At 47.5% G+C, this 24,760-nt stretch overlaps 2 protein-coding genes across 7 annotated transcripts in view; one reads left to right on the top strand and one right to left on the bottom strand.

Moving 5' to 3' along the window:
- The window catches only part of CHRNA5 (cholinergic receptor nicotinic alpha 5 subunit), a 50,709-nt gene extending 42,330 nt beyond the window's left edge, over window positions 1-8,379 (top strand). For 2 of the 6 annotated variants that reach the window (XM_040493416.1, XM_040493418.1), the window contains exons 4-6: window positions 614-723; window positions 2,532-3,363; window positions 5,949-8,379. In XM_040493416.1, the coding sequence (XP_040349350.1) occupies window positions 614-723; window positions 2,532-3,363; window positions 5,949-6,110 (1,104 nt within the window). In that variant the 3' untranslated portion in view covers window positions 6,111-8,379. Of the gene's footprint in view, window positions 1-613; window positions 724-2,531; window positions 3,364-5,948 lie in introns of those variants that run through there. The other 4 variants (XR_005796042.1, XM_040493417.1, XM_040493420.1 and 1 more) reach the window with 4 other exon arrangements.
- A 698-nt stretch (window positions 8,380-9,077) lies between these two features.
- CHRNA3 (cholinergic receptor nicotinic alpha 3 subunit) lies at window positions 9,078-24,760 on the bottom strand. Its single transcript, XM_040493415.1, has 6 exons — window positions 24,633-24,760; window positions 22,866-23,005; window positions 22,708-22,752; window positions 21,495-21,604; window positions 15,725-16,736; window positions 9,078-9,999 (listed from the first exon to the last, which is right to left on the bottom strand). The coding sequence occupies exons 1-6, from the start codon at window positions 24,727-24,729 to the stop codon at window positions 9,871-9,873; spliced, it is 1,533 nt and encodes a 510-aa protein (XP_040349349.1). The 5' UTR covers window positions 24,730-24,760; the 3' UTR covers window positions 9,078-9,870.

Below are 24,760 nucleotides of genomic sequence, written 5' to 3'. Positions count from 1 at the left end.
TTTTCTTCGATGCCATCATAGCTTTGTCCTCAGCTGCTGTTATGTGCTTCCCTTTGCTCTTTCTTTATCATCCCTAATTTTAGTACCTGCTGCCAGTTCCCTGACTCTAACTCCTACAAGGCTTGTATGCTTTCCTTGGTGTGCGAGTCCTAACTTGACGTGATCACAGAATTGTCACTATGTGGAGCGTGGACAAGGTGTTTAAATGTGGACTATGTAATAAATCCAATTCCCCTGGCATGCACCAGTCCAGCCAATGACAATGCACCTGGAAAAGACAATGGAAAAGGTTTCAGGCCTTAAACCTGGACCTTAGATGCCCATGGCTTTGGCTCCTGGGTGTGGCCAGTTGGTGTGAGAGGAGGTGCTGAACAGAGCTGTGAACACACCCACGGCGCACACCTGTGTCTCAGGAGGACCGGAGCTGGAGTCACCACACGGGGGCAGGGCTATGCTTCTGTACTCTTAAGAAGGACTTGGAGGTGAATTTTCTCTGTGGCGAGTAGAGATGATTTTATGTCTAGGATTTCTGGACTTGGCATAAAGAGTATAGTTTTTATGACTTATGACTATCAATTTCATCGAAACTGAGCCTGTTGTCTTTGCTCTGCAGGAGTGGATAGATGTAAAGTTAAGCTGGCGCCCTGGCGACTATGGCGGAATAAAAGTTATACGCGTCCCTTCAGACTCTCTCTGGACCCCAGACATTGTTTTGTTTGATAAGTGAGTTTTTATTTACTAAATATTACTTTATGTTTTCAAAAGAAAATGCTTGTATATTAGCCACTAGTAATTTTTCTTCCTTCTGAAAATTGTTTACGTATAAAATCAAAAGACTTGATCTGTGTTCTGTTGTGAACCTCCAAATAGGTTCTTTGGGTCCTCTCCTGTTTTTGGTGTCTTGTTTCCTGATCATAAAAGTGTTCTTTGCTTTCCAAAACGTGTAAAACATTTGGGAAGTCTAGAAAGGTGTAAAATTGGGGGCGGGGTGTCACCTTTAATCAGTCCCATTATTCATTCCAGCATTAGAGGCAGCCATTTGCACGAGCTCACACATAGAACTTACTCTGTGCCTGGCCGCATGTGCGGTACCTTTCTGCTTTATTCATTTGATTCCCAGCAGTACCTTTAAAATGGCATTTCTGACAGATGAGGAAACAGGTGAGGGCATTATAACCTTGTCCAACGTTGCACAGTTTGCATGTGGCAGGGTGGGGTTCACACTAGGGCGGCCCGACATCCCTATTTATCCTCCTATTTAATAGACTATATATTTCGCAGATTGCCTTCAAGATTTTGGGGGTGTTTAAAAAATAGTTGAAGTCATACTTTATGTTCAAATGTGCGTCCTTCTAATTTTGCTTAAATACTATATTAGATTATCCCATGATGAGGAATGTTGAGTGAACTCATCTTTATAGGCACCCTACCTAGGTGTACTTTGAGGATGGTTTTTAACTTGGGGAAAGGATGATTCTGGGTGTGAGTTTCATTTTTTTCTGGGACAAACCCAGGGTAAATCTTGGGAATTTGTGCTTATCCTAAAGCATTTTGTATTATTTGCAAGCAGGCATTTGGCATGAAGACAGAGCAAATGCTGTGTGAAAAATATTAGTCTCTAAACACCTTTTTCCTCCATGTTTCTCAATAGGTAAAGAGGAAACAAAACTATAAGGTAGCAGGATATAGCTCCCCAGAGCACCATTTTACTCTAGGTCGTAGTAAACATTTTTTTTTTTAAGTTTATTTATTTATTTTGACAGAGCGCACACATGTGAGTGGGGCAGGGGCAGAGAGAGAGAGGGAGAGAGAGAATCCGAAGCAGGCTTTGCACTGTCAGTGCAGAGCCCGATGCAGGGCTTGAACTTGCGCATTGGGAGATCCTGACCTGAGCTGAAATCGAGAGCCCAACACTTAACTGACTTGAGCCATTGAGGCGCCCCAGTCTCTGAAAAACATTTTTACATAAACGTGAGTGTATAAAAGAGTAGTGTGCAAAAGTCACATGAGTTTTAAGATAAAAAACAGTATTTTATAGAAATCTTCTGTTCCTACTAGACTTTTCCAGTATAGGAGCTCACATGGTGGCAGAACTCGAGAGGCACAGCTTAGAGCTAATGTTCCTTCCTGCGCCTGTAGTAACTGTCCAGCATTTGTGATGGAGGAGAAGAGCACTGTGTGGAGAGCCTAGAAATGTGGATTCAGGTTCTGGCCAATATTTTATTGTTTCAATAGCCTAATTATATTTTGTATGTAAAGGGAAATCTTTCAGCCTCTAAAATCTCAGGATTCTGTGAAATAGAGATCGACTGTCAGTCCTGGAGTAGATGCGGAAGGAGTTCAGTTCTAGTAAAGTCGGATATTTACATAAGATGTCCCTAAAACAGAGTCCCCTACACATAGCAGGTATATGTCAAGCATAATAGTTTAAAAAGTATCTCACGCCATGGTGTCGACTTTCTCTCATCTCAGGCTTGTGAAGGCCTGCGTTGTGTAGTCTCTGCATTGTTATGTGCATGTGTTTATTTCAGTGCAGATGGACGTTTTGAAGGGGCCAGCACGAAAGCAGTCATCAGGTATGATGGCACTGTCACCTGGACTCCACCGGCAAACTACAAAAGTTCTTGCACAATAGATGTCACGTTTTTCCCATTCGATCTCCAAAACTGCTCCATGAAATTTGGTTCTTGGACTTACGATGGATCACAGGTTGATATAATTTTAGAGGACCAAGACGTGGACAAGAGAGATTTTTTTGACAATGGAGAATGGGAGATTGTGAGTGCAACGGGAAGCAAAGGAAACAGAACGGATGGCTCCTGCTGGTACCCTTATGTCACCTACTCATTTGTAATTAAGCGTCTGCCTCTCTTTTACACCTTGTTCCTTATTATACCCTGTATCGGGCTCTCGTTTTTAACCGTGCTTGTCTTCTATCTCCCCTCAAACGAAGGTGAGAAGCTCAGTCTCTGCACGTCAGTCCTGGTCTCTCTGACTGTCTTCCTTCTGGTTATTGAAGAGATCATACCCTCGTCTTCCAAAGTAATACCTCTGATTGGAGAGTATCTGGTGTTCACCATGATTTTTGTGACGCTGTCAATCATGGTGACCGTCTTCGCTATCAATATCCATCATCGTTCTTCCTCAACACACGATGCAATGGCACCTTGGGTCCGCAAGGTATTTCTCCACAAGCTTCCCAAACTGCTGTGCATGAGGAGTCACGTAGACAGGTACTTCGCTCATAAAGAGGAAACTGAGGGCGGTGGTAGACCAGAGTCTTCTAGAAACACATTGGAAGCTGCGCTTGATTCCATCCGCTACATTACAAGACACGTCATGAAGGAGAATGACGTCCGTGAGGTTTGTGACATGTTGTGTATACAAGTGCTCATCCGCTTCCATTCTGAGTTTGGGAGTAATCAGCATGGCCCTTGAGACTCAGTGTAGGTTGAGGGCCAGAAACGCTGACACATTGTTCGGTGGAAGATCTTTACCAAAATTTGTTTCAGTTAAAACATCTGCCAGTGGGCATCTATGCAGATCTCACCTCTCCATTCCCCGTAGCAACTTTGCCTTGTGCCGACTGTTGTTACTCTATTCTAAAGAGTAGTAACACTGCCATTTGTTTTTTTGACTCTGACATTATTATTTTAATTCTATCTTCTGTAACTTTGTTTCTGAATTCTGTTGTAATCTGTAGGCACAATGGGCATTATAATTTATCAAAAGCTATTTTTTATTTTTTAAAAAATGAGCCTAATGTAGGCTCTATAAATTTCAGCCAAGGTATTTTTTCTAGAATATGTCTTTTTCTTGTTCATTTATAAGAGAATGTCAGTGAAATTGAAAGCAGTAGATATTCTTGGATGTTATATATCATATGTCAAAGTGTTCATGTGAAAGTTAGAAATAGTGCTTAGTAATATTCTTAATTTGCTTAAAACCAAAAATTTGCTTAAAACTTTATTATAGAAAAATAACTCTCATTGGCTTAAGATCAATATTTACAATGTAAGAATTGAACATGAATACATTTTACTAATGTGATGTTAAATTTTCTTTCAAAACATGTCAGATTTTAATCTTGTCACTGTATTTCTCTTGCGTTATATTTTTATTAAAAATTTTTTAAAATGTTTATTTTTGAGAGTGTGAAAGAGAGAGCAGGGAGGGACAGAGAGAGAATGGGACAGAGGATCTGAAGCAGGCTCTGAGCTGTCAGCACAGAGCCCAACACAGGGCTTGAACCCATGAACTGTGAGGTCATGACTTGAGCTGAAGTTTGAGGCTTAACCCACTGAGCCACCCACATGCCCCCTACTGTGTGATATTTTTAAAGCTAGGACTATAGTAGTATTTTCATAATTGAATTTGCTTTGAATAGTCCCCATTACAATTGTATGAATTTTCATTTCCAAACCGTTTTTAAATGGAAAAATTTCTAGCAGGTTTGGGAAGCAAAGTGAATCTGGTAAAATTACAGTCCTCCTCACAGAAAGAACATATAACAGATTTCTGGAAGACTTCAAATGTTTGTGGATTTGTAAAATTTCTATTTCATGGTAGTATGATTAGTATATAAGGTCTGAAGCTATCGATGGAGTCTTTAAAATGTAGATATTGGGACGCCTGGGTGGCGCAGTCGGTTAAGCGTCCGACTTCAGCCAGGTCACGATCTTGCGGTCCGTGAGTTCGAGCCCCGCGTCGGGCTCTGGGCTGATGGCTCAGAGCCTGAAGCCTGTTTCCGATTCTGTGTCTCCCTCTCTCTCTGCCCCTCCCCCGTTCATGCTCTGTCTCTCTCTGTCCCCAAAATAAATAAACGTTGAAAAAAAAATTAAAAAAAAAATAAATAAAATGTAGATATTAGTTAAATAATGATCTGGATTATATAATATCTGGATTAATAAATGTCTGCAAAGTATTGTGCAGAAGGGCCAGGGCTCATCCCCCTAGGGCCAGTAAATGGTATTTGTCTTCAGGGGGGTACTTAGAAAAGCAGTAGAGTGTTGACAGCTACCTAAAGTCCACATTCTCTCATAGCTGAGGGGGCAGAGTTCTTGTGGGGGACCTCGTGCACCATAAAGGCAGGGGCCAGGGAAGGCCCTGTGAGGGGAGCCTCTGGTGTTCAGGGGCCTGTCTCAGCCTGCCCTTTCTTTGAGGTCACTTGGAACTGCTGAGCTAGCTCCCTGCTTAGGCTGCAAAACGGGGGTTGAAATGAGGTCCAACCAGCAGATCTGAATTCATGAGCTTAGATTAAAATAGCCCCTGGGGAATCCAAAACTAAATAATGCACATTGTGGGGTGAGAAGATTAATAGCTAATGCATATTATCCTTTTTTTTTTTTAAAAGTTTAGTTATTTTGGGGGGGAGAGAGAGAGAGAATCCCAAGCAGGCTTTCCACTGTCAGATTTCATGAACTGTGAGATCATGAGCCGAAATCAAGAGTCGGACACTTAACCGACTGAGCCACCCAGGCACCCTGTAATCATTCTGAACCAGTTGTTAATTTGGCTTGAGGTTAATCCCAGGCTGGATTCTCTTTAGAAATTAAAATAAGTAAGCACTGCTGGACAAGAAAAAATGACAGAAATAACTGTATGTAATATGAATAAAAGTGATTTTTTTAGTTTATTATAAAATATCCAAGTAGTATAAATATTCTAATTTTATTAAAAGTCTATAAAGAATGTCACTTGTAATATATTACAAGTCAAGAAGTACATTAATAGATTGTGTAGCGTCTCTGAAAGCTTGTGGAGGCTCTATGTTCTAGATTGTCAGGGGAGTGTCTGTCCCTGAGCTCTGAGTACAAGGTCACTTACGTTGTGAGGCAGTAGCGGGAGGCAGAAAGTGATCTGGCCTCTGACTCAGTGTGTAATATCTTAAAGTAATTACACAATTTTAAATTATGTATTTAAAATGTTTTTTTTTTTTATTGCAACAGGTGGTTGAAGATTGGAAATTCATAGCACAGGTGCTTGATCGGATGTTTCTGTGGACTTTTCTTCTGGTTTCAATTGTTGGATCTCTTGGGCTTTTCGTTCCTGTTATTTATAAGTGGGCAAATATAATAGTACCGGTTCATATTGGAGATGCAAATAAGTGATCCTTCCGTAGTGGTGTCATCGTAGGAATTTAGTTACCAAAGGCACCTATGCCTCTGGCACCCTTAAAATTAGAAAATGTAAATTGTGTTTAAAATTTGAAGCAAGCTTTGTCAGATTAACAGTTGCTAACTTTGGTTTATCTTAATAGACTGCCCTGAGAACATTTTACCTGCATGACTGAAGTGATAGCTGACTCAGCATTTGAGCTAAAAATAGCAGCAAAATGTTATCTGAACTGTACTAGTGAAAACCTAATGTTGGTGTCCTGGCAAACAGTACCAATTCGTAATCAACGTGAAGCTCATCTTTTGATTGTATTGGAAAGTTCCTGTTGTATTTGAAGACTGATTTCAGGACTTTTTCTGCATTTGGTAAAGGTACACATTTTAAATTTCTTTCTTTCTGTCCTGTATCCACGGAGTAACAGCTAATCTCTAGCATAATATTATACTGCTATGTTAAATAAGCTAACTCCTTGGTATGATAACAATTTAATGTGATGCTGCTTTTCTATAACCAACATTGTAAAAAATGAAAAATGGGAATTCCTTTAAAGCTTACTTTATTTCTTAGATGCTTAAACTGAACAATTATTGTATTAACTGTTTTTGTAGCTTACCTTCAATTGTAAAATCACACAATAGGTAACTTGTGGACATGCACTAGTATCTTCTTAACATTAATTTCAACCCCCTTATCCACATTTTCCACAATTAACCATCTTCTATATAAACCGTAGCATTTCTGTACCCTTCATCTTAGAAGGCGTCCTCTACAATTAAGTGAATCCCATTTTAAAAACACGTCCATGGATGCCACCAAATCATACTGTGAAAAACCATCTTCCAAGATTAAAGATGGTTTCTAATTAGGTGGAAGCTCATTGTCACATGGCTGTCACGTATAGTTTCATCTCCTTCTTTCCAGCAGTCACAGTACTGGAGCCATAGAGTTGCAGGGCCTCTAGGTGTGGTGCAGTCTCACCGATTACTGCTCATTCAGGACCGTAGTGGCACGCGTCACAGGTAAACAAGTGAGATTCCATCTCTGAATGCCCTGATTCAGCTACGATCAGGAATAAAACACTGTTGAAGCTCTGCATTTTATCTGGAACTCTTAGCCCTTGAGAGAACAAATGCCTTATTTATAGTAAGTAACCCATCTAAGGTCAGGTCGACACTCTTTGGAAGGCAGAGGGGATCCTGTCTCATTTGTATTTTATTGTAGGTACATGTTTAATGTCATTTAATGAGTGAAAGTCTGGTCTGATGAGTTTAAATGCCTGTTAGATCTCTTAGCACGTATATATCCCTGATTCTTCTTCTACCTCTGTTACTGTTACGTAAAATTTCTATAGGTGAGTAAATTTTGTAGAAATCTTCCTTTGACTTACCAAAACATGAGTCACAGTTGGCTGTGATTTTGTCAGTTTTATTTTCGTAAAGCCAAAACATCAAAATGACTAGTGAGAAGATTAAAATGGTCTCTGCAAACCCTCATCTCCTACCTATTCAGATTCAGGACTGCAGTACTCCATACTGGAATACTGTCTTCTTAATAATCTGTCTACAGCAGTGGTTCTCAATCGGGCACAGTTTTGTGCTTGAGGGACCACTTAATTTTTGGAGACATTTTTGGTTGTTATAACTGGCAAGGGACCCGGGGGTATGTTCTTGGCATCTAGTGGGTAGAGGCCAGATGGAGGCTAAAAATCCTACAATGTCTCTCCAGCACAGAGTTATCTGGCCACAAATGCCAATAGTGCCAAGGTTGAGAAATGCTGCTCCAACGGTTTACTAGCAATGGATATGTGACTGGGCATACCTTTTCATAGCATAGTTCCTTAGGATGATGTGAGATAAAGGCTGAGGCGTTCTGTGAAGGAGGCACGGCCCTCAGACTCTTGGAAATCAACGATGAACAAGGAGTGGGACAAGGAGTGAACATGGGAGGAAATGGTAGTAGGTAGGGCATTGCTGAAATGGTACAAAACTTCAAGGAGATCACAGGCCAAGTAAGAAAACCCTTGGGAAATCTGTTGTGATACTGAACCAGATGGATTTCCACATTTGTGAGCAGCAAGTTTTCCTGTCCAATTATGCCTCAACCAGCACAAAGGGGAAACCGTTTTCATATTTAGCCCATATTTACATATTCTTTAGTAGAGTATATTACTTCACACTGCAGAACTATATTTTGATGTTTCTCTACCTTACCAAAAAGGCTGGTTAAATGTTCAGTTATCTATAATAAATACCCTTGACTTTTTTCTTGCACGAATCTCTTTTGATAAAAACCAAGACAACTGGGTAAATAAGTAAACCTTGAAATGCTAAAAACAGTGCCAGTAGCTTGATGATAGAAAGTGTGAGAAAGAGCCTAAATGTAAGAGTTAAGCAGGAAAACTCCTGGAAGAAAACAGGACAGATTCTTTACAAGACTGGATTTGGTAGTGATTTCTCGGATATGACACAGAGGAACACAGCTAACAAAAAGTTGATAAACTGGACTTAATGAAAAGTTAAAAATTTTGTGCATCAGAAGACACTATCAACAGAGTGAAAAGGCACCCCAGAGACTGGGAGAAAATATTTGCAAATCTTGTTTCTGATAGGAGATTAATATCTGGAACATATAGAGAACTCCTAAAACTTAACTAAAAACCACAATCAACCCAATTGAGAAGTGGAAAAGAAAGGGCGCCTGGGTGGTTCAGTCAGTTGAGCGTCTGACTTCAGCTCAGGTCGTGATCTCAATAGCTTGGCTTGTGAGTTTGAGCCCCGCATTGAGCTCTCTGCTGTCAGCGCAGAGCTGGCTTCAAATCCTGTCTCCTCCCTCTCTGCCCCTCACCTGCTTGTGCTCTTTAAAATAAACTTTAAAAAAAAAAAAAAAAAAGTGGAAAAGGACCTGAACAGACACCTCTCCAAAGAGACACACAAACGGCCAATAAGCACAGGAGAAGATGCTTCGCATCACTAATCGTTACATAAATGCACATCAAAACCACAATGAGATACCACCTCACACCCGTTAGGATGACTATTATAAAAAAAAAAAACAATACAAATGTTGATGAGGATGCCAAGAATTGGAGCCCCTGTGGGAATGCAAACTGGTGCAGCCATCCTGGAAAACAGTACGGTTGTTCCTCAGAAAGTTGAAAATAGAATTACTACAGGACCCAACAATTCCGCCTCTGGGCATAGATCCTAATGAATCGAGAGCAGGGTCTCAAACAGATAATGTTGCTGTGAACATGGGCGCACACGTATCTGTAACAGCCAAAACGTGGGGGCCGCCCCAGTGTCCCCTGCCAGATGAGCGGATAAGCAACATGAATAGACGTGCAATGGAACACGGCTGAGCCCTAAAAAGAAAGGAGATTCTGACGCCTGCTCCAACATGGGTGAGCCCCGAGGACATGATGCTGAATGAAACTGGCCGATCACAGAAAGACAAATAGTGTGCACTTCTGCTTATATGAGGTACTTAAAGTAGTCAAAACAGTATAATGTGGGTTTCAGGGGGAGAGGGGACAGGGAGTTAGTGTTCAGTGGGTGCGGAGATGCGGTCTTACAAGACGAAGAGTCCTGGAGATGGCGGTGGCAGCTGCACAACGATGACTATTTACCACCACCGAGCTGTGGGCCTGAACATGGTGAAGATGGTACATTTTATGGCCAAGTGTATTTTACACAATAAAAACAAACGAGTCCCCCTCTGCATGCCAGGAAGCCTCTGGCAAACACAGTTTGGTGCTTAAGCGTCATCCCTTGCCATCAAAGGTTGCAGAAACAATCCTGCTGTCCCTAGAATGCACACCAGGATGAAAACCCACAGAAAAATTCGATCAATAACCATGGCGACATACTTCCAATCATCTTGAATCTGGAAAACAAAAACAAAAACAAAAATTGTGAAAGAGGAAAACGTAAAGCAGGAAGGGAAGGGCAGAGTGGACACATTTTCAGAACTGAATACCGAATAAATATGTCGCGGCAGCAGAAGCCATTCTGCAAGAAGCCCTGTTTCCTAATGGAGTCTGAGGAAACACTGTTCTCAAGTCCCCCTTTATGCATTACAAGAGGCAGGTATAAAATATTCACATTCGGTCTGTTTTGAATCAGAAATTTCTTGGGGCGCCTGGCTGGCTCAGGCGGTAGGGTGTAACAGCTCTTGATCTCAGGGCTGTGAGTTCAAGCCCTGAGTTGGGCATACAGCTTACTTTTAAAAATAAACAAAAAATGAAACAACCAGAAATGTCTTCATGTATACATAACCTATTTTTTTCTAAACTGAATTCTAATTTATAAAGTTAGGAAAACCAGTTACTTGACTTGTGGACTCCTGGACTTTGTTAGAGTAACTAATACAATCCAACCATCGTTTACTATTGCTTCAAAGTGCTGGTTCTTATCCAGTGTTAGATACTAATTTCCATTTAACATCTGTTCCAAAAGGAAATAAGTAAAGCAGGGCAAGGCCATCATCTCTCTCCCTCGGCCCCCTGGCCCTGCCCAGCTAACCAAATATCTTCTTCAACACTAAGGCCAAAGTATTGTGGAACTCTGAACAGTGAGAGGACAGGCTGAAAATCAGAAATAATTGCTGACAATAAAGTAAAAGACGGTAGAAAGAGCAAGACTAATTGTCTATAACACAGCCCTAATTCAGGCTTGAAATAGGAAGGAGAATTGTATGTTAATTACACTCCTAGACAACTGGGAAGACAAGGAAACTGTAATTGAATTGAGGAAGAGAGAACCAATGAATCAACTGATTTTGAAGAAATAATCACATAAAAAAGAGGCAGCATGTGATTTAGTGATTTAATTAAGTACACTGAAATGGGACTGGGAGACAAGGATTTTCTTTTACTGCCATGAACTGGAGATGTGTCCTCCTGAAGATACTAAGGAATTTGGCTAAAATTAGAATTATAACGCTAGTACTTTGTGTGGATTCCTAGGACTGGTTTCTAAGTGCCTCAAACACACAATGAACCTGTGGTTCCCACCCACCCCTACCAGCTAACCCTCCTAAGGCTGTAGCAGGTAGACTTTGATTTTCATCGCAGCGTCTGAGAACCTGGGTAAGTTATGTGACCTCTCTTTGCCTCAATTTCCCCATCTGTGAAATGCAGATAAGAACAGTACTCCCCTCAGAGGGTTATGATGAGGATTAAGTGAAATAATGTTCTGGCACAGAGTCCTTAATGAATAGTACCTATCGATAGTCACACTGATTAAAAAAAAAAAAAAGATGACCCTCATCCAACCACAGATCTTCCTCTGACAGCAATTTGCACGGCTTTGCCTGGTGAACACAGACGGGACTCGAGTTTTCCACGTGAGCACAAATGTACTGCACAAACACAGCTGGGGGACAATTTGTGTCTAACTCTGAAAGTCCTGAAGGCATCATATGGGTCCGGAAACTTTGGACTAATGATAACAGAGAAGCGTCAGGCAATACGGTGAACTAGTGCAAGCTCTTGGCTCCTTCTCCTCGCCTGGCCCTAGAGATGTCCCAGAAGCAAGGGGAGCCCATATGTTAGAGGCTGTGGCACCGGCCAGGTTCCACTAGGGGGGCCAGAGGAGGGCCTCAGGGACAGGGCGGGGGTGGGGGAGATTTGGGCTGTGCTGTTCTCACCCCTATGGCTCTGCCTCTTTGCTCCCTGCCTGGTCCCAGCCCAGAGACGCAGGTAACGTGTGAGTGAGGACAGCCTGGCTGAGGTGAAAATCTGGGAGGTTGAGAGACATCCCTTGAGGGACAAGGTCACCTGGAGGGAAGGAAGCACCTTTGAAGGGAGGCCTAGTCTAGTCTGGCTACATGGGCCTCCTGCCTTGTGGAGCCTCCCCAAATACCATCCAGCAAGGCTGATGCCCCTGAAAAAGTGAGTTTACAGGCCTCAGAACACAAACATAACTATCTGGAAGGAAATTCACAGAACAGAGAGGTTAAGGCTTTAAAGTACAGAGGATATCCCCAGAGATCAGAGAGAGCATAGGGAACATGAAGCAATGTCACAGAAGAACCAAGTAAAAATGTGACAGAAAAGCGGAGGAAAAGACTCAGGATGGGGACAGCTGGCAGAAAGGAACCCGTGAGGAGGGGTGAGGGTGGCAGGAAGGAAGAGGTGGGGGGGTGGAAGCAGACGTGTGCAGTTCAGGGAGAGACATGGGGATGGGAAATCTTCACGGAGGAAACCTCGATTCCCTCTGAACCAAAGATGAAAAACCTCAGGATAAAATGGCTCCTAAGGATGCCGAACAGTTTAGGAGAGATCCACACCAACACACTGTGTTTGAGGTCACTGGATTTCTCTACAAATTCCAGTAGCTTCTAGATAGAATCGATTCATCGCAAAGAAACAGCATTCAGATTAACTTAAAACTTCATTAGTGATACTGAAGCAAAAAGGCAATGGAGGAGGGTTTTTTTAAGTATTTAAGAAAAAGAACTTCTAGAATTTTGTATCCAGCTAAACTGCCTTAAAAATGAGTTTTTACACTTTTTAGCCTACAGGCCTCAGAAGGTTTAACCATGAACACTTGGGATCAAGGTGGGTCAGTGTGGAGAGAAAGCCAGGAGGGCAGGGGGGTAAGTCAGTTGTTTACTGAAGATGACGTAAAAAAAAAAAAAAAATGATATAGACTAGAGAAAGGGTTGGCAAAACCTAAAGCTGTATTCCCCCAAATCCACAACTGAAGCTCTGGTCATATCCAGTGTGGCCGGGCAGTAAGGAAGACCAGTGGGGAGGACAGTGGGGTCAGGGGCAAGATGCAAAGGAGTGAGGAGATGGATCTGGAAGAGCTCGCATGTGGGTCTAAGTCACTGAGGCACAGCTTCCAGAACAGAAACGGAACACATGGCTTTCCAGCCAGCAGAAACAATTCAGACTTCCCAGTGCTCAGCACGAAGTGAGGCAAAGAAGAAAAATAAGTCGGGAAACATGCAATAAGATGACAGAAATTTAGCCTTGATCAAACAGTAGTTACAACAAATGGAAACTCCCAAATCGCTGATCAAAAGTCAGACTCTGGAAGGAATGAAAATATGCGCGTAGAGATACACGTGCACACCTATATACAGATCTATACACGCAGAGACGTATCTGTGTGTGTCTATGCATGTGTGTCTCAGCCCAACAGGAAGCCAGCTATCTCAGAATGTCAGCTCAGAAGACCGTGGCTCTGGCCTGGGCACACCTCCAAGACTGAGAGAACTGCTCGCATGGTGGAGCCGACCCCAGGGTGAAAGACATACCGCCAACAAAGAGCGCTTCCGTGCGACCCCAAGTTTGCGTATTAACAGTAATTAAACTTCTTACTAAAACGGCCAAACGTGAGCAAGCAGTGACCCACACGAACAGCTGGAGAAGGGAACAGCCAAGGCAGGCAGCCACCATGGTGTTCCCCTGCCGGGAGGGCCATGGTAGTCACACACAGGCTCCCCACACCCTCAGGAGGTGGCCTGGGAAAGCAGCCCTTAAGTGAGGTCCCTGGGGGCCACACACAGTGTGAACCAGCCATGCTGAGCTGTAGACCTAGGAAGGTAAAGCCTCTCTGGAAAACCGTGTTGGTGGCGTGGCAGTCACACAACACAGGCAAAGAAGACCTTCTTCCGACAGCTCGAGTCTTCTCAGCATGGACAGGTTGTGCTCTGCTGGCCTGTGGGCCAATTTCTATTTCTGGAAAAATGGGAGAGCTATGACTGGGCCCAAGTCCCCTGTGGTGACAGATGACCAGAGATGAGCAGTGGTTGCCACTTGAGATGAACCACTTGCCACAGTTTGCCACTAATGTATCTTCCTGTCACTTTGGTTGTGACTTCCCTTTTAGTAACAATCTTTAAAATGTCCTTTTGTACAATAGGTCTTAGACCCTCGTGAAACTAACACTTTGTCAGGTGCCTAGTAAGTAATTTTTGAAATAGAGTTAATTTCTAATAACTTGATGGAGTCTTCAGTATTTAGATCTCAATCTTTATTAAATTTTTGCTACCTGAAATGATTCTTTTCAAGATGGATAAAGAAAGGGGTAGAGAGCACCTGCAAACGTTGTCAGTGTTACACAAACGAGAGATGTTCACGGATCATTTACTTATGCTCCAACGGTTGCTTCAGCTGAAGTTAAAGGTGTGCCTGACTTGTTGGCTAAATTACAGGCTCAGCAGGAGGCTCTGCCTTTGTAGAGTCACATGGTGGGCTCACAACTGTGCCGGTGGGTTGGGTGCATGGACAGACAGCTGTTGCTCTCTCCCTCCTGTTTCCTTCACTTTCATGTGCCATTCAGGGTATAATAAAAGAGGCCCCAGTCATTCCCTGTCAACCGTAATCACCTACAGTGTGTGAGGAGCTGAAATGATCAGTTAATTAGCTCTTTGCTAATAAGCAGCTTAAGGCAGAGCCAATTAATTTTAAAGCAAAACTTCTCATTAAATTATCAGATCTGATTCTGATAAACTTGGGGGTAAACAGGGTCAGGGAGCAGCCAGACATTTGATATTATTAAGTGTAAAACTTCCCTATTCCTAATACTTGACATTAATTCTAGCATGAGATCTTTGGAGGAAATCTAAGTTCACCCAATTAAAATAAATGAGCAAAAGAGTTTGACTAGATAATTCACAAAAGAAGATGTACAAATGGCCAGTAAGCATAGGAAGAAGATTCCTAATCGTTACTCAACAGGGAAAAGCTAATTAAACACATGTGGGTGAGGATGTGCGGCAAGTGGACTCTCAAACGTTGCCCAGGGTGGGGTATCAACGCATCAGACACTTCGGAAACCTTACAAGTTAAAAATACATCTCTCCAGTGATCCAGCAATCCCACCCCTAGGTGTACATTCAGGGGAAATGAGTATACGTGTTCACCAAAAGAGGTGTAAGAATATTTATGGAAGCTTTCCTCACAATAGCCCCAAACTAGAAACAGCCCATGTCCAACAACTGTAGAATAAACAAACAGAAGGTGGTGCAGCCCTAGCGTAGAATACTATCCACCCTAAAAAACCACGAAGATGATAAGCCTCAAGGCATTTTGTTGAATGAAAGAGGTCAGATGTGAAAGGGTCTGTACTATGGAGTTCCATCTACATGAGGTTCAAGAAGAGGTAAAACTAACCAATCGAGGAAGTCAGATCGGTGGTTAGCAAGGGGGAGGGGCTGCTGCCTGGGAAGGAGCACGGGACACATCCCATGTGCTTACTGCACTCAGGGTTACATGGGAGAACACCTAATGTGAAGACGTGTACACTTAACAGGCATACACTTTATACCTCAGTAAGGGAAAAAACACAATCGGAAAGTAAAAGCTGTCAAACCGGCTGGTCTCGTGCCCTTTTCCAGCTCATCTCCTGACCAAGTGTGTTGGCACTGTCCTGATGGCCCAGACGGCTGGCAGCTCAGGGGCCAACGCCAGGGCACACTGACGGACTCTGTCGTTCCACTGTGCGCACGAGGGGACTGGCTCCGGTAAGCGAGGCACACGTCCAGGGACCCCTACCTGGTAAATGGAGGGGCCGGTCCAAGCACGGGCTGCTGACTCCTGACCCACCTCAGATGTTTGTCGAATGAACAAACGACTGATGTAATAACACATCCTTACCTCTTTGGCTTCATTTTGTGCTTTCATGTTTTCGGCAATATACTTGACACTCTGGATGGCGTCTTTGATTTCCGGTGACAGAGCAGATAGGGACAGCACAGCGTTGACAGACTCAGAACTGGAGCTTCTCGGGAGGTTGGCACTGAAGTTTGAGATTTTTATTCTGCGGTGGTGGCAGTGGCCACACATCCCGTCCTGGCAGGGACAGCCTTCCTTGCAGCTTCTGGACTCCGTGCGGCTGAAGCAGTTCAGATTTGAGAGCTCAGCACTGTAGGAGGGCCTTGGCTTCTGGGTGTGGCCTTCGCTGCTCGCGGGCCTGGTCATGAACATGACCCTGGGAAGCACGTGCAGAAAAACGGTCTTCACCCATGCGGGCATGGTGTGCGTGGTCGGGGTTCTGTAGTGCACGTTGAGCACGAAGACGGTGATGACGATGGACAGGGTCACGAAAATCATGGTGAACAGGAGGTACTCGCCAATGAGGGGAATCACCAGCGAGGTGGAAGGGATTGTCTCGGTGATGACCAGGAGAAACACGGTCAGCGAGAGGAGGACCGAGATGCAGAGGGTCACCTTCTCGCCGCAGTCGGAAGGCAGGTAGAAGACCAGCACGGTCAGGAAGGAGATGAGCAGGCAGGGGATGATGAGGTTGATGGTGTAGAAGAGGGGCAGGCGTCGGATGTAGAGCGAGTACGTGATGTCGGGGTAGATCTCCTCACAGCAGTTGTACTTGATGTCGTGCTTGTAGCCCGGGGCTTTGATGACTGCCCACTCGCCGCTCTCCCAGTACTCCTTGAGGTTCATGGAAGAGCCGATCAAGACCAGGTCGATTTTTGCCTTGTCGTAGGACCAGGAGCCGAACTTCATGGTGCAGTTCTGGTAATCAAATGGAAAGTAGGTCACGTCGATTTTGCACGAGCTCTTAAAGATGGCGGGGGGCATCCAAGTCACCTCCCCTGTGTACTTGAGTAAAGCTTTGGTCTTGTCGTCCACCTGGAAGTCCCCAACAGCACTGCAGAGACAGGTGGCAAATGACACACAGTTGTTACCACGCAGTCGCCCGGGCCAGCTTCTCACACCACCCGCAGTAGGCAGCAAGTGGTGGCTTATAAAACCACAGAACGGGAGAGCCCCATGTGCCATGCACGGTCACCTGGTTCACCTCCCCACTGACCGACGGGGACACTGAGGCCCGAGGCTCCATTCCTACAACAATCTGACATGCTTCCCCCACCCCTGGCATGTCACTGGTTTGTTTTCAATATAACTTGGCCTTGATATTGACAGACCGTCTCAAATGCCAGAAAGGGATTTTTCCCCCTTCAAAGAAATGAGATGAATGTTGTCCTCGAGGCAGGAAACCTTTGGGGATATCTGGCCCTCCTGCTGCTGCGGTTTGGATCCCGTTAAAGCCTCGTTCAGTCTCCGCGTGGGCACCTCCTGTGTACGTGCACACACGTGTGTGAGGCCCAGCTGTGGGGAGCCCACTCCCACCATACTGAGCCCTGGCAGATGGGCTCCCACCAGACCTGAACTGTGACCCTGTGTTCCCCCCCCCCGCCTTGGGTTGAACAATCATGTTTTCTGATGCCTTGTCTTTCAAATCCAGCACAACGGGCTCCCGTGCCTTCAGTTTCCTGATCTTTCCCTGGTTTCTCCCCATGTCTCGTCTCCCTGCAATACCCGCACTCTCCTTTTATGCAGAGACCGATGTACCAAGTCCTGCATCTGAGAGAGCAGCCGGCCCTCAAGTGGTGGCCTTGCCCGGGGCAGGCTCCACACACGTCCCTGGGTCAGCTCTGCTGGCGGCATAGAGTTCAGACCCTTTAGAAGGAGCCACCACCCATCTGCCTGAAGAGCTGATGCACGTGACAGACCCAAACATGCAGGGATCTCTGTGTGTTCCTGCCGTGATTTAGTAACACGTGGAGACAGGAGGGGACGTGTCCTGCCCATGTCCTCCATCTGCTGTCTGGCCCTCCCCTTCCTGTGCCTCCGTGGAGCAGGGCAGTTGCTACCAGTTAAGACCCCAGGCTGCCGCCTCCCTCGTCTGGTCGGCCGGTTTGTCCAGAGGGGCCCTGCTGGCTTTGTTCGTGTTCGGTCCTCACAACAGTCCTGCTGTGCCCTCCGTCCTCACAGGTAAGGGGAGGGGTGCGGGGAGGGCCCACACAGCCCTCACTGCCTTGGAAGACAGTGTCCTGGGTCAACAAAACGTCAGGACAGAGGAGACCTCTTAGTGCGGCCCGCAGGCCTGCCCCTTCTGTGACGACATTTACAGGGAGGCTGCTTTCAGAGGCAGAGGCCGGCCCACAGATGTAAAACCCTGACCCAGTCCTTCACAGGAGCCCCACGCTGGCACCTGCCTTAGTCCAGCCCCTCGCTTTACTGACCAGGGATCAAAAGGTCAGAGCGCAGGGCCTCTGCTCTCTGCCACTGGTAGACGGGCAAGGCCAAGACCCCGCTGGGCCCTGGGGTGCGGCACAGCCTCAGCCACAGACAGGGCACCTGGTGGGTCTCGTGGACTAAAAAGAATGACCAGAAAACCCATGGTCTTGCCCTTGGGGTGTCCAGGGGATGGTCGGCAGTAAGAGCCAGCGGGGGTGGGAGGGGTCCAGGAGCCCATGTGCGAGGCTGTCAAAAAAGAGATGCCCAGGAGGGTGCACACAACCGGCTGAGGGCTCGTTCTAAGGGAGACTGAGCTTCGGGGGAGGCAAGGGTGGTGACTGGTGTGAACATTCTCCAAGTTCCCAGCAAAGAAAAGCCTGTGACCATGTCATCACAGTCAGGTTACATGCAGCCTCCCACGAGCAGGTGGGGTCCAGTGAGCAACCCCAGGGCAGCCTGCCTGGACCATGCAGGATCAGCTGGAGGTGGTGGCCGCCAGGGAAAGAGCCCCAGGCACAGAAGCCACCAAGAAGCATCTGTCCCTCAGAAAAGAGGACCTCAGTCTGCGTTGACTCCTCAGCAAGGGGAACAGTGAAACACAGGCCTTACAGCTTCCAGTTTCGGGGAGGGAACCAAAAAGGTGGTGGGGCCCACTGGCGGTCTGCAGGGAAGGCCTTCGGGGGCTGGTGTGGGCTCGAGGGTTCCCCCCCGCCCCGCCCAGACTCCCTTCTGGAAGGACTGAGACCCGCCCAGAAAAACGCTGCTTAGGGTAGGACCCAAGTGAAACCAGGTCAGAAACAGGCTGAGAAGAGAAATATGGGTTACAAGCTGGAGAAGCAGGCATCCAGCAGCGGCTGGGCTCAGGCCCAGAAGCCTGCCTTCCCAGGGGCCCTCAAGCTGATGAAAAGAGACCCCCCACCCACCCTGTTCCCTCTGGGAGCCTGTCCTAAACGTTTAGCAAAGGCCACCTATTTCAACAAGAGCAGTGGAAAAGGATTAGATTGTATTGTAAGAAATGGGTGAAGATGAGTATCTGAATCACAAGCAGAGAAGCCATACCCCAACAGGACAGGCCCAGAACAGGTGACAGTGACAACCTACCTGGGCTTACAGATTAAGAAGTGCTAAGTGATCTCTGGAAGCCATGAAGGAGCAGCATAATCAGAAAATGTTAAATAACCTGGCCAGACAACAGCAGGTGTATCAAGAGCCGACACCTTAGGAAAGAGTCAAAAACCATCTTAGAAGCAACGGCTAAAAGAAACAAGGTGCCAGAGAAAGCACAGTCACAGGAATGAAACCAGAGAGAGAGAGAGGGCAAGTTTCACATCAAACAGAAACAAGAACTTGAGCAAGAAGAACAGAGAATGTAGGTGAAGTTCTGACGTACACGAAGATGGAGTTCCTGGAGAGAGAAGCCAAAGCAAAAGAACAAATCCTAAGACCCAGAACTTGAAACCAGCTTTCCTGGAGTAAAGACGCGTCACATCTGTGGCACAGAGTCAAACAGCTGACTCTCCAGATGAAGGAAGAAGCCTTTGGGTGCCTGAGCTGAAAGAACACCCCCTGCCAGGACTGTGCCTCCCGGTTCGCCCAGGACAGAGCTGGTTCACTTTGTGGTCCCCACAGGCTGATCGGCAGAGTCCCCCTTGTCTTCCAATGCCACCCAATTTGACTGGCATCAGATTTTGACAGCGACACTTCATGCTGGAGCAGTCGGCATTTTTAGAAGATTTTCACGAAGGAAGATTTCAGCCAAGGAGTTTCTCTATCCAGCTAAGTAACCTGAACATATTCTCTAAAAAGGCTGCAGTGAATTATAAACATGTAAGAACATAAGGCATCTTGTGCCCATGAGCACTTGCTGAGGATCCTGGTAGAGAATGAACTTGAGAAAACAAACCATAGGGGAAGCTTTGGCACGAGGACGTAAAAGGTGTTTCTCCTGTCAACATGAAGAGACTCTCAACGGAGGATCAGTCCCGAGAAACGACTTCTAACTTGGAGGGGTTGGGTGACTTTCTTTACAACCTATCTTCAGTTTCAGACTCAAAGGAAATTCCTTATGATATTTGCTCCTCACCACACTCAATTTGAATCATTTCACTGTGACGCAGCACCGTTAAACTCACAGCCTAAAGTCCTCCAGCTGTTCACTCAAGATTGCCGGCTAGAAAATTCAAATCATGACACGGGGCGCCTGGGTGGCTCAGTCGGTTAGGCATCCGACTTCAGCTCAGGTCACGATCTCGCGGTCCGTGAGTTCGAGCCCCGCGTCGGGCTCTGGGCTGATGGCTCAGAGCCTGGAGCCTGCTTCCGATTCTGTGTCTCCCTCTCTCTCTGCCCCTCCCCTGTTCATGTTCTGTCTCTCTCTGTCTCAAAAATAAATAAACGTTGAAAAAAAAAATTCAAATCATGACATTAAAATTTTTGCACATTTTCTTAATTCTAGCTTAGCTAAAATTCTCAACACTCTGCCCAGTTCCCTAAGAGCCTGTGGATCAGAAGACTGGTAAGACTGCTCATGTTTTGCAAACCACTTGAGTTTACCTTGTCCCAGTTCTGTGAGGACTAAATTTACAAATACAAGTTGTCTGAAAGAAACATTTATGAATGATGTATTTCCTTGGAAAGCCAATAAATAAAACACGGCCCATCTGTGGAGTGGCTAAAGACCCTTCTTTTAGTCAGTGACCAGAAAGTGGGACTCAGCCAAAAACATAGCTTCTGCAGTCCTAATAGTTAAAGCATATGAGTTTGTACTAATATGGCATAAAAACCTAAACACGGAAATGCTTTCAGTCGTTAAAATCAGATTAGTTCTATAGGAAGTGCTCTGCTGATAAATGCTTAATGGTTAAAACATAACCTTAGAGATAAAGCACAGGTATAAAAATGATGTTTTTCAATACCCAGAGAACAAACTAGTACATAGTGTAAAACATCCATTAAATTTTATGTTTGTTGAATAACAACGCTTAAATGTGGAAAGAGGCCAGTTTAGGAGGTGCCATGATGGGCAGCTGAGCCTGGCAGAGGAAGACGCTGTGAGATACAGCGGAGAGGCTTCCTGAAACTGCGGGCTCAGTCACCGAGGGCAGAGGAACCAAGTGGTCCGTGGTCCTGACCTACAGGGAAGGGCAAGTGCCAGTGAGGGCCCTGGCAGCAGACCGCCCTTCCTCCCCCCACCCCCCTATCCGGTCTGTTACTGCACATTTGGATATCACAGTTCATGCCTGTCCCCTGGTGTGTGGTAAAGTCCTGGAGTCAGGGTGGCTCTCTCGGGCATCTGGCCCATAGCAGGTGCTCAGTAAACACCTGTGGGATTAACATCTCAATGAAGCCCTCTTGGGAAAGGTCCCAGGAAGGCCAGGCAGTCCCTTACTTGTTATACAGCACAATGTCCGGCTTCCAGATCTTCTGTGCAGGGACACGCATGAACTCCGCCCCATCATACTCAGAGGGGTCCCACTTCAGTTTGTAGTCATTCCAAATCTGTGGGGAGCAGGCAGGGAGAGAGGAGGCGGCAGCGGAAGGACAGCACGGTCCCCTTCCTGGAAACCAGCTGTTCTGGGGAAGCCCCCACCTCCACGCTGCAGACCCCAGGAGCCCCACTTCTCACGTGGGCGCCTGTGGGGGAGATGGCACTGGGCTGGGTGTGCAAGCTGCTTCCCGGCTACCCGGAGACACTGCCTCCGTGGCTGGGCAAGCCCAGCCCCTCACCAACCAGTGAGGGTCACTAGTGCTTCCTCCAGTCAGTGCTGGTGCTGGCCAGGTGCATGCTGTAAGCACCTGCCATTTACGTCCCTGGAACAGCTCTCTGGGAGCTTTTTCAGACGTGTTTCCCACTGGCAGGAGCAGGGAGCTAATGACACAGCCCTCTTCCACCTCCAGGTTAAGCGGGGCTGGTGTCTGAAGGGTTCTGGGGAAGGAGCCATGGTCCCACCGGGGCCTGAGAAGTGTGTGGGAATAGAGGCTGGGAGATGGGAGGAGAGACAGGTGAGCCTGTGGACAGAGTGCTGAATGGGCACTGTGCCCTCCTGGCTTTCCAGCCTTCTGGGTGTGGAAAGGCTGTGTGGGCTAGCGAAGGGTCACACTGGTCCAGGGAGGTATCTGCCTAGATCTGGGCAAAGTCTCCCTGGGTGGGGGGGTGGGGGGGGCATGTGGAAGCCTGTTTCTTTGGCCTCAATCTGAACAGGAAAATCCAGAGCCTCTGCTCCCACTCTACCAAAGAAAGCAACAGCATCTGATTTGAACTGAAGGGCAAATTTTTGGCAAGAAGGGAAGGAGGTGGCCTCAGGCACCAGCCCAAAGTCAGGGGCTGTGCTCCAGGCCCAGGTCTGTCCTAGTTTGCTGTGTTGCTGAGGAGGTCTCTCCCTCCAAGCTGCGATCTGTCATCTGTGACTTGAGGGGCTGACTTCCAGGGGGAGCGTGGAGTAGTGCATGTGACTCCAAGCCCAGGAAGAGACACACTAGCCAGTCACCCCAATCTGGGTTCACCAGAGTGAAGCTGGCTGTTTGGGCTCTTTGTGGGTCCCGCACAGCAAATACAAAAGACACCACCAGGGGGCAGCAGCGCCCAGGGTCCGCTCACTTACTTGTTTGAGCCACAGGTTGGTCTCCATGATCTGGTTTACTTCGTCCTAGAAGGAGAGAGAAAAAGTGCACAGTGAATTCAAACAGAAGGCTGGTTCTGGGGAAGCCTCTTCCAGAAGCCCCGCACCCCATGGCCATGGCCTGCGGTGCCAGCACTCACCACCTTCACCAGCTGAGACATGGACACCTCAAACTGGATGATGACGGGGTCAGACACATTGGCTACAGGTCGGATGATCTCGTTGTAATCTTCGAACAGCCTCTCAAACAGACGGTGCTCAGCCTCGGAGGCGATGGCCACTGCAGGAAGTAATGGTCACTTTTCCCCTCACCGGGGACACCACCCACCTATAGCCTGCTTACCACGTGCTGGGGGTACTCTGTGGAGCTCCGGACTCCCAGATGAGCCCCACTCCCTCAAGTTACGGGCTGGGAAACTGAGGCCAAAAGACACATGAGGTCACACTCCTCCAGGGAGAAACTGTGGTCACAAGCCTGGGCTGGAATTTGGAAAGATCTGGTGCAAATCCTGCCAAACTACTTGAAAGCTGTGTGAGCTCAGGCAAGGGGTTTAACCTCTCTGAGCCTCACTGTCTTTGCCTAGAAAAACGCATCCACCTCACAGGGTTGTTCTAAGTGAAGTTCTCAGTGCTAGCACCCCGTAAGAGCTCCAGCACCACCCTTACCTTCAACGTCACTACGGGCATGGTGGGATGCAAACGCAGCCAGCTTAGGCCCGGCCACTTGCTACCTCCATGATGGAGAGATGGCCAGTCCACTCTGCGCGCCAGGGCCGCCCAGGGTCACCCAGGGCCAGATGCTCTGCAGCCCAGGTCTGGGGCTCTCCTTCATCTGCCTGGGACCCCATGGACGTTTGGCCACCAACGCTCTGAGAAACTGGGTGTCTACATGGCTCCCATGATCTTGAACTGAGACCCGTGGTTCCTGCTGAGTGTGTCTTTACAGCCTGATCAAAGACCTTACCTCTCTGAAACCTTGGGGACCCCCTTTGTTCATTAGCCACACCCCAGGCCACGTGAGTCAGCTGTGTGCCTTCCCAGTTACAGAACTGAGGATAAACTGGGGCGGGGCGGGGGGGGGGGGGGGGTGGGGGGAATCCTCAGGGAAGTCGGGTTAATCTTGAAATGGGGTCTTGGGGCGCCTGGTGGTGCAGTCGGTTAAGCGTCCGACTTCAGCCAGGTCACGATCTCGCGGTCCGTGAGTTCGAGCCCCGCGTCGGGCTCTGGGCTGATGGCTCAGAGCCTGGAGCCTGTTTCCGATTCTGTGTCTCCCTCTCTCTCTGCCCCTCCCCCGCTCATGCTCTGTCTCTCTCTGTCCCAAAAATAAACAAACGTTGGAAAAAAAAAAAAAAAAAGAAATGGGGTCTTGCCCGCTCCCCCCTCCCACACCCGGGAGAGGCCACAGGCAGAAGCTGCGTGAGCGGTGGTGGGGTCCTCAGCGTCCAGGGGTCAGAAACCGCGCTCTCCCGACAGGCTCCCCTTGCAGCCAAATCCCGGGCCCCTCGGTGTCTGCCGCCCTCCCAGACCGCCAGCAGGCCTTCTGGCAGGGTCAGGGCAGGCTCGTCCGGGACGCGCCCCTCTCCGAGACCCGACACCCGGAGGGAGGCGCCGCCGGGAGCGCGGAGAGGCGGGCGCGCCGGCCCCCCAGCCGCGAAGCGACGCCCCTCTCCCGGCGGTGACACCCGCCCAGTCTTCAGCCCTCTCCGGCCTCAGTTTCGCCATCTATTCATAGGACGAGGGGGTGGGCGGGATGCAGACAGCGGAACCGACGGCCCTCCCGGCTCGCACCCAGAAGACCCGGGGAGGGGTGGCCGGAGGGGAGACGGGCCTCCCCGACCCCGCACCGCCCGGCCTGCGCCCCTTCTCTGCCCTCCCTCCCGTCCCCCCCTCCGGCCCCGCGCCCGTACCTGGCGGCGATAGCAGCAGGAGCAGGAGCAGAGGCAGCGGCAGCGCTCGGGGCGGCGGGAGCCCCGCGACCACGGCAGCGCGCGGGTGGGCGCCCATGCTCGCGGGGGGCGGGCGCGGCCAGGGGGGG

Source organism: Herpailurus yagouaroundi, unplaced genomic scaffold, assembly GCF_014898765.1.
Source record: "Herpailurus yagouaroundi ecotype Mexico unplaced genomic scaffold, PumYag 185, whole genome shotgun sequence".
NCBI classification, from domain to species: Eukaryota; Metazoa; Chordata; class Mammalia; order Carnivora; family Felidae; genus Herpailurus; species Herpailurus yagouaroundi.
The sequence above is the reverse complement of the archived record's forward strand: the minus strand, read 5'-3'. Positions and strand labels throughout refer to the sequence as shown.